General features: G+C 46.1%; 3 protein-coding genes across 3 annotated transcripts; 1 reads left to right on the top strand and 2 right to left on the bottom strand.

Annotated features, from left to right (window-relative positions):
* The first annotated feature begins 679 nt into the window (after positions 1-679).
* On the top strand, positions 680-1,398 carry LOC117837269 (uncharacterized). Its single transcript, XM_034716860.2, has 2 exons — positions 680-1,086; positions 1,162-1,398. Exons 1-2 carry the CDS (start codon positions 915-917, stop codon positions 1,302-1,304), a joined length of 315 nt encoding a protein of 104 aa, XP_034572751.1. The 5' UTR covers positions 680-914; the 3' UTR covers positions 1,305-1,398.
* A 50-nt stretch (positions 1,399-1,448) lies between these two features.
* LOC117837267 (transcriptional corepressor LEUNIG_HOMOLOG) lies at positions 1,449-7,240 on the bottom strand. The gene is made up of 15 exons (XM_034716858.2): positions 7,033-7,240; positions 6,753-6,966; positions 6,460-6,677; positions 6,342-6,390; positions 6,145-6,250; positions 5,453-5,502; positions 5,176-5,376; positions 4,639-4,995; positions 4,423-4,555; positions 4,074-4,183; positions 3,531-3,680; positions 2,461-2,616; positions 2,237-2,365; positions 1,951-2,148; positions 1,449-1,874 (listed from the first exon to the last, which is right to left on the bottom strand). The coding sequence occupies exons 1-15, from the start codon at positions 7,062-7,064 to the stop codon at positions 1,731-1,733; spliced, it is 2,247 nt and encodes a 748-aa protein (XP_034572749.1). The 5' UTR covers positions 7,065-7,240; the 3' UTR covers positions 1,449-1,730.
* Positions 7,241-13,312: 6,072 nt separating this feature from the next.
* Positions 13,313-14,379, bottom strand: LOC117839924 (membrane protein PM19L). Its single transcript, XM_034720359.2, has one exon. It carries the CDS (start codon positions 14,001-14,003, stop codon positions 13,491-13,493), a length of 513 nt encoding a protein of 170 aa, XP_034576250.1. The 5' UTR covers positions 14,004-14,379; the 3' UTR covers positions 13,313-13,490.
* Between the last annotated feature and the right edge of the window lie 572 nt (positions 14,380-14,951).

The following is a 14,951-nucleotide window of genomic DNA, read 5'->3' on the forward strand; positions in this document are numbered from 1 at the left end:
TAAGAAGCCTACGGCTACTATGCATTATGCTTTGTACTAATTAATTAGTTCCGATCCAGTGACTGTGTGTAACTACGCCTGCAATATACGTACATTTTTAAGTATGCTATGAATATGTATCTGGGATGGATGATGAGGTGGTTGACAAATATTAGGTTGGTAGGTACTTAGTCTATTCTATATATGCGCATCTCTTTTGATTGATTGAGGGAGTACGTAGTACCTGCTGCATCCATCATCTCCTCCCAACCTCCTCATCGATCAAGCTGTTATAGTCGCAGTTTGTTGTTTAAGTGACATTACCATATACCATAATCCGGTCATCATTATGTCTCCCCTCCAATGCATGAAAATACATGTAAATTGTAATAGTGTAGAATGATGCAGCTGCATACTCCCTCCGTCCTAATTTTGGCTTTTCTAAATATATTGATTTTGTTATATTAGAAAAGACAAGACGTCCTGCTGCAATTTGCAATGGATGCTATCGTCAATGTGTAGCAATAACAAGCTAGTACTGGTGGCCAGCAGTTTTGTACATACACAGCCGAGCACGGTCTTCCTTATATGAAATAATTTTTTTTTAAAAAAATAGACACACACACGAGAAGCACAAGCACACCCGAGGGTGCAGCTCCACCGTTGCCGTCCCGTCTGTTTTAGTTTGTGGCTGCATGCATAACATGCCGTACAGTTATTATTTTCTTTTTAGTTTGTGGCTGCATGCATCGAGTCTGCATGTATATAAAGCAGGGGAGATGGATGCCATAGGGCGTCGTCCTTCTCCTCCTCCGATCTTGTCAACGTCGTCATCTCTCTCTCTCTCTCTCCGCGCGCGTACCTGCAAGAAGCAAGTGCGTGAGGCCGCGTGGAGAGAGAAGAGAAGAGAATAAGCTAGCATCAGATCGTCGGAGATGGCGACCAAGACACCGGCGGCGGCGGCGGCGCTGCTGCTGTGGTTGGTGGTGGTGGCGTCGTCCCCGCGGGCGGCGCTGGGCAACTGCCGCGACGAGTGCGAAGCCGCCTGCATTGGATGGCCCATCGTCTGCAAGCTCTCCTGCGCCAGCGCATGCATGGGACAAGCCGGTCAGTAGTATTGTTCAGTGAATGGAGATGAACATTCGATCTATTTCAAAAACAATGAACTTTATATATGATCAGGGATTGCAACAATGAGCACGACGGCGTCGGCGGCGGCGGCGGCACCACCAAAGCACCCAGCAGCATCTGCACCAGCACCTTCACCTTCAGGTGGCGGCGTGTTGGTGCTCAGGAAGGGCCTCAAGCCATCATCAGCAAACTAAACCACCACCTTCTTCTTCTACTTACTAACTGGAGTAAATAGATAAGAGTACATGATATGAATATGATGGTGGCCCGCCCATCACTTTCCTTTCCTGCTGCTGTGTGCCCAGGCCGGCCCATTTATCCTATCAATTATATTCTCATGAGAAATGAAATTCTGTATTCATTGTCCTTCTCTGCTACATACAGTTACACCAGCACAGTAGCACAAATTATAGCCTATCAGCCCAATATAATCATTCATGTACAGCCCTCAAAACTCAAAAGTGTATAGCTAATCAAGTCACCAAAGGAATGAACAGGCGCTATGTAACACAAGTAAACTGATCATCATAAGTACATTTTATAATTATTAGGAGGACTAGATAGACGACTAGTGAGTGTATAATCAATCAATCAATCCATCCATCACCTTTAGTTTCTAGCTACTTCCAGAGCTTCACGTATCTGTCATGACTGGCAGAGGCAATCATCCCCGTGAACGGGGAGTGTGCCAGAGCAGCTACCAGCCCCTCGTGCGCCTGGATTGGGTTCCTCTGGTTATCCGATAAGCTCCATAGCTCCAGCGTCTGCATGCAGATCAAACAATCAGCGCACGCATCGTCTGCTGGCATGGCATGTCGTTACAGGCAGCATTTCATTTACCTGATAACCACCAACAATCAACACTTTTGGGTATCTCGGGTGGAACACGCATGACTGATATTGGTTCCCATGAGATCTTCGCTCATGAATGCACGCTCCTGACGATACTGACCACACTTTCACAGTGTCTTGACTTACAGAAGCCAGATATTCACCACTTTCATCCCAGCACACACAGTTTACCTCACTGTTGTGAACCTAAATCAGATTATAGAAAAAGGAACACTCAGCTACTTTTGCATTGCAAATTCTGCATAACATTAACCATCTCAGACATATTGATTACCTTTGCTGGAGAGGGTAAGTTTGCCTGCTTTTCAACATCAAAAATGTTCACCATGCTTCCACCTGCCACAGCTAGGAGCTGCCCACTTCGTGGCTGAAACCTGACTCTTCCGGTACCACCCTGCTTCGCCTGTACCACATTGTCAAAAAAAGTACATCCCTATTATTGAACTACAGCAAGGGTCAATGGTTTGTGAAGATGGGAGGCATGCGTCAAGGACCAACCCTTAAAACATGGGTCGATGTAGTTTGACCAACTTTCCAGAAGCGAATTTCTCCATTGTCATCACAAGAGCAAAGGACCTCTGTCAATCTTGGGTGAAAATCTACTGACGTTACATGAGAGGTATGCCCATGAAAAGTTTGTAAAGTGCCACTTTCCTACAAAAGCGGAATAGTCATGAACTTAGGGTACCACTACAGTATTAATCACGCTATATGACAGTTGAGCCAACAATGTTGTGAAGCAAACATAGATCAACAAGAACTAAAAATAATATCAAGGTCTTTCTATCGCCACATAAAAATGAATTCAAACAGTGTGGCCAGCAGCTATGTCCAGTAAAAATAAAGCCGTGTCCTTTACTCCTCGTCCATATGCAGCAAGTGGTCAGGCGGTGAGAAGGACCAGGAAATGGTGGCCAGTAGCTACGTCCAGTAAAAATAAAGCAGTGTCCCTCACTCCTCCTATTCCATATGCAGTAAGTGGTCACTGATCAGGTGTGCATAATCTCGTGAAAAGGACCAGTTTATATTGATATCTAGCAATTCTACCCTTAGGCCTTAACAAATATCTCATATTCAGCTGTAATTTTTTTAGGATATTTTAAAAAAAGAGGCTGCAGAGACAGGGCCAGAGGGATTTGAAGACATGAAGTAACTAGAATAATCTAAGGAAGCTGCCAGATTCAAACTCGTCAGTGGCCTGTTTGGATGGTGTCCACTACTTGTCACGACACAGGTTAGGTGCGCCACAGTTTCTTAGGCAAGTGTTAGGTTCTCCGCTACAATTGTTGCATGCCATACTTTCTCAACTCTATAGCCCACCCGTTATGGATTCGTATCTTAGCCAAACCTCGCAGACAAATTGTTAGCCACACCTTAGGCAAAGTTTGGCAAAAAGGTGTTGCACCACATGGACACCATCCAAAAACGCTAACATTTATTTCCTACATAGTACCTTCAGCTTGACATATTTGGTTTATTTCTTGGTTTCAAATAGGCATCCACCTAGCAATTAAATAAAATATAGTCGTAACTGATCTTGCAGATATATGACAGTAAGAATGGCTCACATCAGCAGCATTCCAAAGTCGAACAGTTCCATCAGAAGATGATGTAGCCAACTGAGTGGAATTAGTTTTGAACCTTATGTCTGTGATAAAGTTTGTGTGGTCTTCTATTTTGGTATCCATCTTAAAATTATCCATATTCCAGAGGAAGACCTATAACATCATCAAAACATCAATACATAAAGAGTTGAGAAAAATAATTTCATAAATTACAGAAATACTTCACCAACCGAGACTCAAAAAGAAAAAGGCAGCCTTCCTCAAACTAAGGCAGAAAAAAAATTGTTCGGCTTCAAAAATAAACTGACGAAAAATGTGTACAGAAGATATGACATGTAAACAATTTTCTTACTGGGACGTGAAAACATAATTGTGAATATAGTCAGCAGTGACAACTTTGATGAAACTAAATGCTAAATTGAAATGCATCATCGTAATTTAAAAATAAAGTTTGCATTACAAAGATAACGTTCGAACCACCTGAAACTTACCGGCAACTTGCTGCAAGAGAAACTATCAGGTATATCCAAAGTTAGAACATTTTACCTTCTTCTCATGGCCAGCACTAGCTAATAACTTTCCATCTGTAGAGAAGTGACAGCAAACAACCTTGTTGTTGCTTGTGCGGTTGTTACCTACCTCACTCAAGGAGAGACCTACACACAAAAAAAAAAGAACAGGAGCATTCAACTTTATGCCATTATGATGCAGGTGCAATTACCCTCTCGCTGACATGTAGGGTTATCTGACTCACTGATAGTGGTCCAGGATAGCAAATTGTATGCTACTCACCCCCCTCATAATAGCAAATGGTTAAATTACCCCGATGTACAGCTTCTGAACTATGTTTTTTTCTTTTCAGAGCACATTATAGCTCCAAGGTTAAAATACTTACCCTTTAAGGACTCTGAATTGTGCTCTGAAGACCCTTTTTTCAATGCTGCAAACATGTCTCTTCCGTCTCCATCATCATTCGACAAGAATGAATCAACATTTTCATCAAAATCAACAAAACTATCCAAAGTATCCTGTCAGTAACAGAACTCACTTAATCACAAACAGAGCTGTAGAGATTGAAAGCATCGGCACAAAAGCATCAACAGAATCATACCATCTGATTTGAGGACGAGGCAAGTCCACTGGTTCCATCCGTGCCGCAAATCATTGAACTCTTCTGTAAAATATTAGCATTGCTAGTCACTGGTACCCCACCACCTGGAGTATGAGTGGATGGAGTTGATGGAGGAGAAGGCCCAACAGTATTTCCTGTGCCAGTACTATTAGCTGCTCCAGAAGAAGTTGGCTTCCGCTTTCTAGTGTTCTGGATGACAAGAAAATAGGTAAACTCGTTTAGTATCTGCCACAAGAGGCTACAAAGAAACTTGATGTTCTTCACCACCTGTTGTTGCGGCTGTTGCAATTCCATAGGCCGGTAGCCTGAGGGCTGCTGCATCTGGGCCATCTTCAACTAAAACATTGCAAATATGTACAGTCAATGGCAGCACAGAAAAAAAAAAGCAGTGAAAGGGGCGAATTTCTCAGGAAAAACAAAATCAACAGAGAATATAATATTTGATGGCAAAACCAAACATCATACATTTTGTTTGACTCAGTTTACCAAGTTAAACTAAACTGATTACGCACTGACCTTCATCAAATAATCCGGATCATCTGATCGAACATTCGGTGAAGCAGATGGTGCTGGAGAACTCATTCTAGTAAGGTCATTCGGTGTTTGTGCCTGAGCAATCAACTGTTGTTGTGGTGACAAAAGTTGGAACTGGTTTGAAGATGGCACCAACTGCTTCTGCGCACCAAAATTGGACCGGAGTTGGTCGATACCTGTGACCTTTAGCAAACAACAAACATATGTAAGCATCCAAAAGCAGACAGATATGCAAACATAGACAGAATTATGAACTCACCGTTAGAGGCCAGCCTTTGAGCGGCACACTTCCTCCAGCTTGATTTAGTCCTAATTGGAGGGTAATGAATTGCAAGAAAATTAGTATCAAGCAGGTCAACAGTATTATGACTGCCAACTCAGACAGAGACACCAAATCATTAATGTTATAGGCCTAGGGGGCTTCTGAATTATCCATCTATACCTACTGCAGTACTTCCTACTTTAATCGAACCTACACTTTGATTTCAGGTGAACAGAACAGCAGTGCCAGGTCTTTGAGGCCCCCTGCCATTTTTAAATGCGAATATGGTTTACTAATTTCCGTGATTCTTCTGGCAATGAACCCGTATATTTATGTGCATACTAGGAGGAAGTTTCAACTCAATTGTATGAAAACCATTCTAGCCTGCCGATTTTCCACAAGAGGTTAGTAGTACTAGCCATTAGGAAGGTTGGTTTGTTTTTGTGACACAGTTATTGGCAAATTGGTCTTCATGCCACAGATTAAGTTGCATTAGGTTGCTCTTATCAAAATCCTAACCACGACATATTGGTGCCTCTCGCACCTACAAGGAAGGAAAAAAGCATGAAAGGTGCCCGTTTTTGACATGTTAGGAACTGGGAGGATTGAGTTTACAATTGGTTTACATGAGCAGAAGCAGAAACAGATGCAACGGTAATTCAATTGCTGGGAGTTGGTAAGTTACGAACCAGCGGCGAGTAATGGAGGTTTTGGGTGCATCATCCCTGATGCATATAATGAAGAATGGTCCGCTGGCACTGTTCTCTGTGGCATAGCAACATCGGGCTTGATGTCCTTGAAGATTGATGGATAGAGTATAAGGGGTATTTAACAAGTTTGCTTGCAATGAGAGGAGATTAGATAAAAGGTGGAAGGGGTATGTTACAAGTTGCTGGTTTCTTGGGTGAATCTGCTGCTGCTGCATAGGGGGTGGCCTGAAAGGAATCATATGTGTTACATTTATATGATGATACATAGGATAGGATGATGAGAGTGTTTGTTACCCAGTTTGGTTAGGTGGTGACTTGAGAAGTGCGATCCTATTTGCGTCTAGGAGATGCTGTGATGCGTCAGAGTCGGCCGGGTTGGGGTTCCTGATGCGGTCCTCCATCATTTTGGAAGCGAGGACGGCGGAGACGTCAGGTCCTCTGGTGTGGAGTTGGGCGGCGTTGTGTTGGTGCAGTAGCTGGAGCCTCATCTGGTGCTCCCTCGACTTGTTGATCTAGCAAGCAGCAGTAGTTAATTAGTTGAGAAGGTGTGGTGGGGCATGGGCGATGACAAAGAAGGCCGTACGTACATCGTGAAGGGGAGGACCGGAGGCGGAGGAGGAGGCTGGTTTTGCGGTGGAGGAGTGGAAGATGTCCCAGAAGATGGACCACCACTCAAAGAGGAAGCCGCCGGGGGCGTCGATGGCGACGGGGTCGGTGGCGACCTTGCCCTCGGCGATGAAGGCCTTGGCGGTGGCCTGAAGGTTGCGCTTGACCAGGTAGTCGTAGATGTAGACGTCGAGCCTACAGACGGTGGATGGTGGATGGGATCAGCAGCAGCAGATCGAACAAGCAAGCAAGGATACTCACATCTTATCGGCCTCCCAGTTGGTCCGCGCCATGGATGGATTCGTCGGTCGATCCGAAAATCCAAATCCTATCCGCCGCAAACGGAGGAGGCGAATCGGAAGAGGAACGCCAGGAAGACGATCGCTAGAAAGCTTTAGATGGGAGGGGGGCAGACGAGAGAGAGAGAGGGGTAGCAGGCTAGCAGCAGGAAGGAGATGAGTCCCCCCCCCCCGCCCCGCTGGAGCTGCACTCGCACGCAACGAGGAACAGAAAGAGAGGCCCATCCCAGCCCAACCTGCTGGAGCTGCCATTCTGGGCCGTAGTATTTCGAGCTGTCCTCTTGCCGGCGATGCTTCTTTCACAGGATCAGCGATATCTTCAGCTCCAAACTCGTTTACCTTCCACAGCTCCAGGCGAATCATCGATGGTGGTCTGCTCCTTGATGACAATCTGTAACAACCCTACCTTAATTAGGTGTGGTTAAACTTAAGAAAGTCATTAGTCACTAAGTAGAGGAAGTGAAATGTCCAAATTGCCCCTAAAAAGCTCATTTTTGGAGTTAAATAGGAAACTTGAGTTTTTATATACAAACTTAAATTTTTTTATCCAAATAGAATTTATTAATAGCACTTTGTCTAATTTGGAGTGGGAGAAGGTCAAAAACACGAATTAAATCAGGAGTACATCAAAGTCCTGCAAATGACCTAAGTCCTGAAATTCATGTTTTTCCTCAACTTTGCAACATGTTATCTTACAATTCTATATCTAAACTCGAGTCAAACCCCTAATAGAAGTTGTAGTGCGGCGAGTGTATTACAACTTTGTTATACTGACCAAAGTCTAATCCACAACCAAACCTGTTCAAAAGCTCGGTCAAAGTCACTCAAAATAGTCAAACCAGCACAAATACATTTCTGCTATAAGTCTGGAAGAACGACCAGAGTGCGCATCTTGGCAGACCCGATCCTCCTAAAAGTTGAACTGAACTCAAGAAAAGTCCCAAATATAAGTTGAAGTCCTAAGATCAAAGAACAATTCTTTCAATAACACCCTTTCCTAATTCAAATCCTAAACCCCTCAAAAGTTGCATCGAAACCGGCCAAAATTCCTCAAAATCAGCCAAATTGCTGAAACGCCTAAGTCTGAGAGGAGCGCGTTCCCACCGACTTTGGAGCCTCGTAACTTCAAATCTGTTTCGTTTTTGAGAAAACTCTTTTTTGTAAATTTTGAGTTGGACAATAGGGCTACATGTTTTATTTTTGAGTTTCACGAGTTCTTTTGAAAATTTTTGAGCAAAAGACTCCCAAACCTGGCCCTTTTGGCCTGCCCCGAGGCACACCCCGCCCAGAATGCGCCCACACGTTCGCTCGTGCACCGCCCGCCGCGTGGCCTCTACTCACCGGCGTCTCGCCGCCAACCAACCCCCGTCTCGGACTCGACAGGACGACGAGCCCTGGCTACCCAATCAAGCGGCGTGCCTACCTCTTCCCCTCCCCGCGATCTCCCTTGCCCAACCGCGCGCCAAGCTCTGCCCCTCCACTTGCACCACGCCACCGCCGCCCGCTAGCTCCACACCTCCGCCCAATGCGCCACCCCGACAGCGACTCGACGGCGCCCGACTCGCCAATCCCTCCGCCCGGCAAAGCCGCTACTCCACACCCCAAATCGCCCGCGTCCAGTGAGCCGAAGATCCTATCTCGGAGCTTCCGTGCCCGTCTCCAATGGAGCCCCTCTGCCAATGGCTTGCCCGCAACCCCACCGCACCCTCCGGTCTTATCCGTTGAGCCACGCCGACGCCTTGCCTCACTCCCCCGCTCCCTCCCGGCGCTATAAATAGCACCAATGCGCCGCCCGAAGCTCCCCGCACCCGAGCTCACCTCTGCTCTGCTTTCTGCTTCGCGCCGTCGCGCACCCCGTCGTGGAGACCCCCTTTCCGCTTAGCGCCCTCACTCGCCACCATCCCCAATCGCCTCCGCACCACCCCGCGAAGCTCTCCGCGCCGCCCGTTGCCCGCCAGGGAGCCCGCCGGTACCGGAACACCGGAGCTCCCCGCCGTCGCACCCGCCTTTCGTTCCCACGGCCGTTCGCCGTCGTTTCGCCTTCGCCACTGCCCGAGACCTGCCCTAAGCCCCTCACGATGAGCACACCCGCACCCCTGACCCCTTGTTCCCACGAGTCGAGCCCTAGATCACCGGGATTCTACCCGCCCGCCGCCGTGGACACCGTAGGGACCACATTACATCGGTTGCATTTTATCCAGGGGCCTTAGCGCAAGAACTAGGGACCCATGCGCAATTAAACCATAGGCGTAAGGGTTAGATTGTAAGTTTGTTTAGGTTAATTGTTTTAAACTGGTAGAAAATAGATTAAACTTTGTAAATGCACCATAAATCGTAGAAAAGTCAGAAAAATGCCAAATAAATTTTGTTGGACTCAGTGAATTGTCTAGTTTCATATAAAAATGATCTTGCACATGTTACTGTTAGAAATATTGTTTTATGATTTATTTCTTATCTAGGTCATTTAAATCATAGTAAATCGAAGAAAAATGATAAAAAGGTAAATCCAACTCTCAGATGTATGTTTCAGAGAGTAGGAACTTAGAAAAATATTTAGGAGTCTAGCATAGACTTTTAAGTCACTGTTTTAGTTGGTAATTGAAATCTGTAGGTAGACCTTTCTTTTTGCATAGGTTTTAATCCAGAGATGATAAAAATGTGAAACCAATTGGAATAGGTCAGTGGTGAAGCGTAGTTTGTAGGAAAAATATAGAACCTAGTCAAAACAGAAAGAAACCCACTTTTCTTTTTACAGAAAGAGAAATTGGACTAATATGTGGGAAATAGTTGTCCTTCACTAAAAACCATGAAAAATTCACCAAAGTTTCTGTAACACGCCTTCAACCCACTGTTAAAGTTTCTCCCCCAGAATCATTGTAGGTTTTGAGATAAAAATGGTGAAGTACATGCTACCCTTGGATAATAAAATAATTTTAATTATTTTTTACTAATCTAATGGATCCCAAATTTTTACAGTAACTCATTGATGACATGAGTGAGGTACTGCTATTTGTCAATACCATATGTTACTGTTTGAGTGTGAAAACAAATTTTGGATAAGGAATCAGTTTAAATGAATAAAGAAAATGTTAAGTCCTAGTAAGCTTAATTGGTACTTTTTGGAAGAGGTACATCAAAACATTCAGAAATAAATGACTTTTCAAATGAACCTCGAACAATCCTAAAAGTGACCCCCCCTTCCTTGTGAAGATCTAAGTTGTAAGAACCTTAAATGTGTACACAATCACCATCAAAGTCAACCCCGAGTTTTAAACCACAAACACCTTACTTCATGAAGATAATGAAAGTTTAGAACCTTGTTTAGGTGAATGGGGTCGAAATGCAACCTTTACTTCAATAAAAATTCATGTCTTGCATCCTTCATATAAAAGCATGGAGAATTTGAACTTTCTGCATATGCATGTCGTGTAGAAGTTAATATCGCCGACGGAACCTACGAGCTCCACCCTGCGCTGGAAGAGGAACCCGTCGCAGAACTACATCACACGGAAGTTGAGCCCGAGCTAGATCAAGACCCTGAAGACTCACTAACTTTTTCTGAACCTGAAGGTAAGCCCCGGTGCATGCTTCCCTATTTTTAAATTATGCAATATGTTGATGCTTATGATTATGCATTTACGTTTATAGGAGTTGATTGAAACCTTATATGCATGAACTTAGTACCTTGATTTGAACACTAGTTGTTGAAGTCGAGTAGTTACTGTGCTAAATTAGGACTCAGTAAAAGTCGAGTGATTGCCTGTCACTCGCGAGTTACAGGAGTTGTTTGTTTACTCAAGCTACAACCATAAGGATGACGGACGGGATCGGGAATGGTTCCAATATGGTGGTTTGCCCCGTCTGTCTAGATGAACTTGCTAAAGTCGAAACATGTTGGCGTTCGTGATCAAGTGTTTGAAAGTACTAATCTCATACCTAGTATGGGATGGGGAAGCATAGTACCTGATTGAACTGGGGCGTGACTTATATTCCTGCTGTCCTTAGAACGTCGTTTCCATGGTGCATCATGTGGGTGCAAGTGCGGTCACAGTACGGCAGAGGGCGGAACTATGGAGCATTGCATACCAAAGGAAGTTTGGACCTGACACGTGCCTAAGGGATCGATGGGGACGGCTGACAAGTGAAGCGACCCTTCGTGATGCGCGGATGTTGTGGGATTATGTTCGCTATGCATGGTTAATAAATTCGAATCGATTCGTTTGCCTCTCACAGTTTGGAACTGCTTGATTGCTATTCCGCACTGAGTAAAGATGGAACATGATGATGATATTAATCTTGATGCTTATCTTTAATTATTTGGAAACTATGCTTGCTTAGTGTAATTTGCTAATTTAGACTGGTTAATGAACTTAAAACTTGAGCTAAAATGTTGAAAGTAAGGAGCAACTTTAGTCGCTTTTGGCAAAAACAAACGCACAGCCAAAAAGCTTTGCATGTCTAGGAGTTGGTGAAGTAGCTATCACCTGCCGGTTCAGTCTTGCTAAGTATTAGTTGCTCAGCCTTGCTTGTGGCATAACTTTTTAGATAATATCTTGTCGCATAACTTTTTAGATAATATCAATAGTTTGGCTGCTAGCGTCACTTGGCCTACTCAGCTCCCTCCGGGTTGGAAAGTCGAGTGAGATCCCTCCTCAAACGGCGAGGACAGGGTCATTGATATCATGATCGGCTTCGCTATGGTATTGTGTATCGTCGTGTAGCTTCTGTTTGTTTTATTTCTTTATTGTTTACAACCTTGCAAACTCTGTCTGAATTTCAAAAACTCTGAATTTCGAAAACTTTGATGTAATAAATTGTTGAACTATGTTAATGTGATGAGAATGTTGTAATCTCTGTACCCGCTCACCTTCGTACGAGCAATGTTTCTCGATCCTGAGTAAGTGGTTTATCGGATGAAATCCGACGAACAGCAGATGACTTAAGTGCATTTTAGTCAGGTTAATTTGAGTGGTTCCGCCGCACAATTCCCCCCGGCTTGTCCCCGAGCCGGAGCCGCCGGGAAATGTTGTCCAAGAGTAGTGCCGGGAAATGTTGTCCAAGTGTAGTTTTATTCTGTCCATCGGCGTAGGGATGATAAGTGTAGTTTTATTCTGTCCATCGGCTTAGGGATGATAAGCTGAGCTCATTTTTAGATCAGTGCCGGATAATTTGAATAGCTCTTGCCAAAAGCTTGTCCCCGAGCTGGAGCCGCCAGGAAATGTTGTCCAAGTGTAGTTTCATTCTGTCCATAGGAAATGTTGAATAGCTCTTGCCAAAAGCTTGTCCCCGAGCTGGAGCCGCCTGGAAATGTTGTCCAAGTGTAGTTTCATTCTGTCCATATTCTGTCCATCGGCTTAGGGATGATAAGCCGAGCTCATTTTCAGATCAGTGCCTGACAATTTGAATAGCTCTTGCAAAAAAGTGCTTGTAAAGATTAGAAATAATGCTCTGTCCCTATCAGACCCGTGCAACTTGTACATATTATCCACGTAGAATATGGCAACTTTCATAGCAGTGAATGGATGAGATAATGGAATAAAGCGAGCATATTTAGAAAACTTATCTACTACCACAAGGATGCAATTAAAGTGCTTAGAAGTTGGCAACCCATTGAAGTCCAGAGATACAATTTGCCAGGCATAATCAGGGACAGGGAGGGGCTGCAGCAAGTTTGGCTTGTTGACAGATAGAACATTGAGTGACAAATGCTTGCACCATCTTCTTGAGACCAGGCCAGGCAAACAGGTTCTTAATTTTAACATATGTTGCATGTGTCCCAGAATGCCCTCCAACAGGACCGGCATGAAGAGCTTGTATTACATTCTGTTGTGCTGTTGTGTTATGTGCTAACCAAATTCTGTTTTTATATCTGATCAACCCTTGCTTTAGAGAAAAGTGTCCAATAGGGGTGCTGACAGATAAAGCAGCCAGTAATTCCTCGAGTTCTGGTACAGTACTATAACCCTCTATGATACGCTGCAGCCAAACTGGTTGGAGTTGTGAGAGTGCCAAAACCTCTTGCTGCTCGGGTACAGTAACTCTGGGTAATGCACCTGCTGCTTTGTTTTCATAGCCCTTTTTTAACATATCTTGTATTGTAAACCCAATATTTTGGTTAAAGCTTTATGTTGCCAAGGTGTGTTCAGCCTCTATTCTTTTGATCAGTGAGTAATAAACTCTCCTTGTATTGCCTCCATGATCTATAGCCATTAAAATTGCTTCAGGCTTTGCTTGGGAGCGGATGGGATACAAATGCATTCGCGTTATAAAGCAGCAGCATTACAGAGACAGACCCACACAAACCTTGACGACGGAGCATTACATTTTTATTACGTACCATGCACAACGACAGAGCAAAGCTATGTAGGATGATGATGCACATCCTCCATACTTATCCTCCATACTCATATATACATACATTCAGACCCTTGCCGTGGGCTTGTCTGCTGCGTAGTGATCTGCCGCCGGCGGGTATCCATGATGGGCCGGGAACTGGTTGCCGAAGAGTCCGGCGTGGAGCGCGAGGACGTAGAGCAGCTGGGTGAAGGCGAGGATGATGACGAAGGCCTCGAGCACCCGGAGGCGCCACCCGCGGTGGCCGCCGATGTGGATCTCCTTGCAGGCGAGGCCGAAGGCGAGGGCGGTGATGGCCCAGGCGATGAGGGCGGAGGCGGCGCTGGTGGCCAGGCTGTCCCCGCGCCAGGAGCGCACGTGGTGGATGCCGGCCAGCTTGGAGGCGGCGCCCACCACCCCGGCAAGGATGGCGAACACCAGGAAGTAGAAGGTGGCGCCGTTGCCGGCAACGCCGGGGTAGTTGGTCTCCCCGTTGATGAAGTGGTTCAGGTTCCAGCTCGCGAACCCGATTACCACCACGTACATGATCAGGTTCAGAACCAGAAGCGGAGCGATCATGCCGCGGCCCATGCCGGCCATGGTTGCTTTTGTTGGTGGTGTGTTCTGATGATGAACCAGCTATCAGATCAGCAATGGCGATGCGAGGAGGAAGATGATCTGCTGGTTGCCAGCGGGGGTGGAGCAGCATAAATAGAGAGGAGTGGATCGGCATCGGAGCTGATGAATGAGATCGACGACACGTGTGCTCCGCGGCCTACAGGTGGTGGGACACGTGCCGCCCCGCCTCTCCACCTAGCCTCCCTTCTGGGACCTTCCTCCTCCTTCCACCATCTCCCAGGCATCTCCCCTGCTACTGCTAGCTTGCCACCGCCAGCCATGGCTGAAGCGCAACGCGTAAAGGTCGATCTCTCCCTCGATCGCCTCTCTTCGATCGATCTTCTGCCTACTCCGATCCGTATGCATATAAAAAGAAAAAAGCAAAGGCGCGCGTAAAGGTAAAGCTAGCAGCAGCACTGCCACCGTACCGGCTGCTGCTCTTCTTTTTTACGGTGCTTGCCACGGATGCTTCCTGTTGCTTCTCTCTCAATTTGCGTGGCGCAGTTACCGCACCCTCCTCGGCCCATGCAAATTACACAAACAAATGGCGCTACTGCTGCCAGTGACGCGGGGTTCGTCATGGAGAAAGAAAAATACTGAGAGGTTGCGTATACTCCCTCCGTCCCGGTCAGTGGCGGATCCAGACCAGCGGTGGGTCGCGAGGGGCCCTCAAGCCCCTACTCATCCAAAAACAATGGAGCCCCCCTCCATTTTTTAGGAGAAAGGAGAAAGAAGAAGAGGGAGCGGGCCGGGAACACTGTTCGACTGCCTGAAGCGCGCGTCGGCGGCGTCAGCGCACCACCGCCAGCACGTGGCGGAGCGGGCGCGGTGGAGCGGCGGCCCGGCACGGGCGCACGACGGCGGCCGCCGCGCCTTGCGCGGGTGGAGCGAACGGCGGCGGCCTTGTGCGGGAGGGACGGCGACGGGGCC

The sequence above is a fragment of the Setaria viridis genome, chromosome 9, assembly GCF_005286985.2.
Source record: "Setaria viridis chromosome 9, Setaria_viridis_v4.0, whole genome shotgun sequence".
Classification (NCBI taxonomy): domain Eukaryota; kingdom Viridiplantae; phylum Streptophyta; class Magnoliopsida; order Poales; family Poaceae; genus Setaria; species Setaria viridis.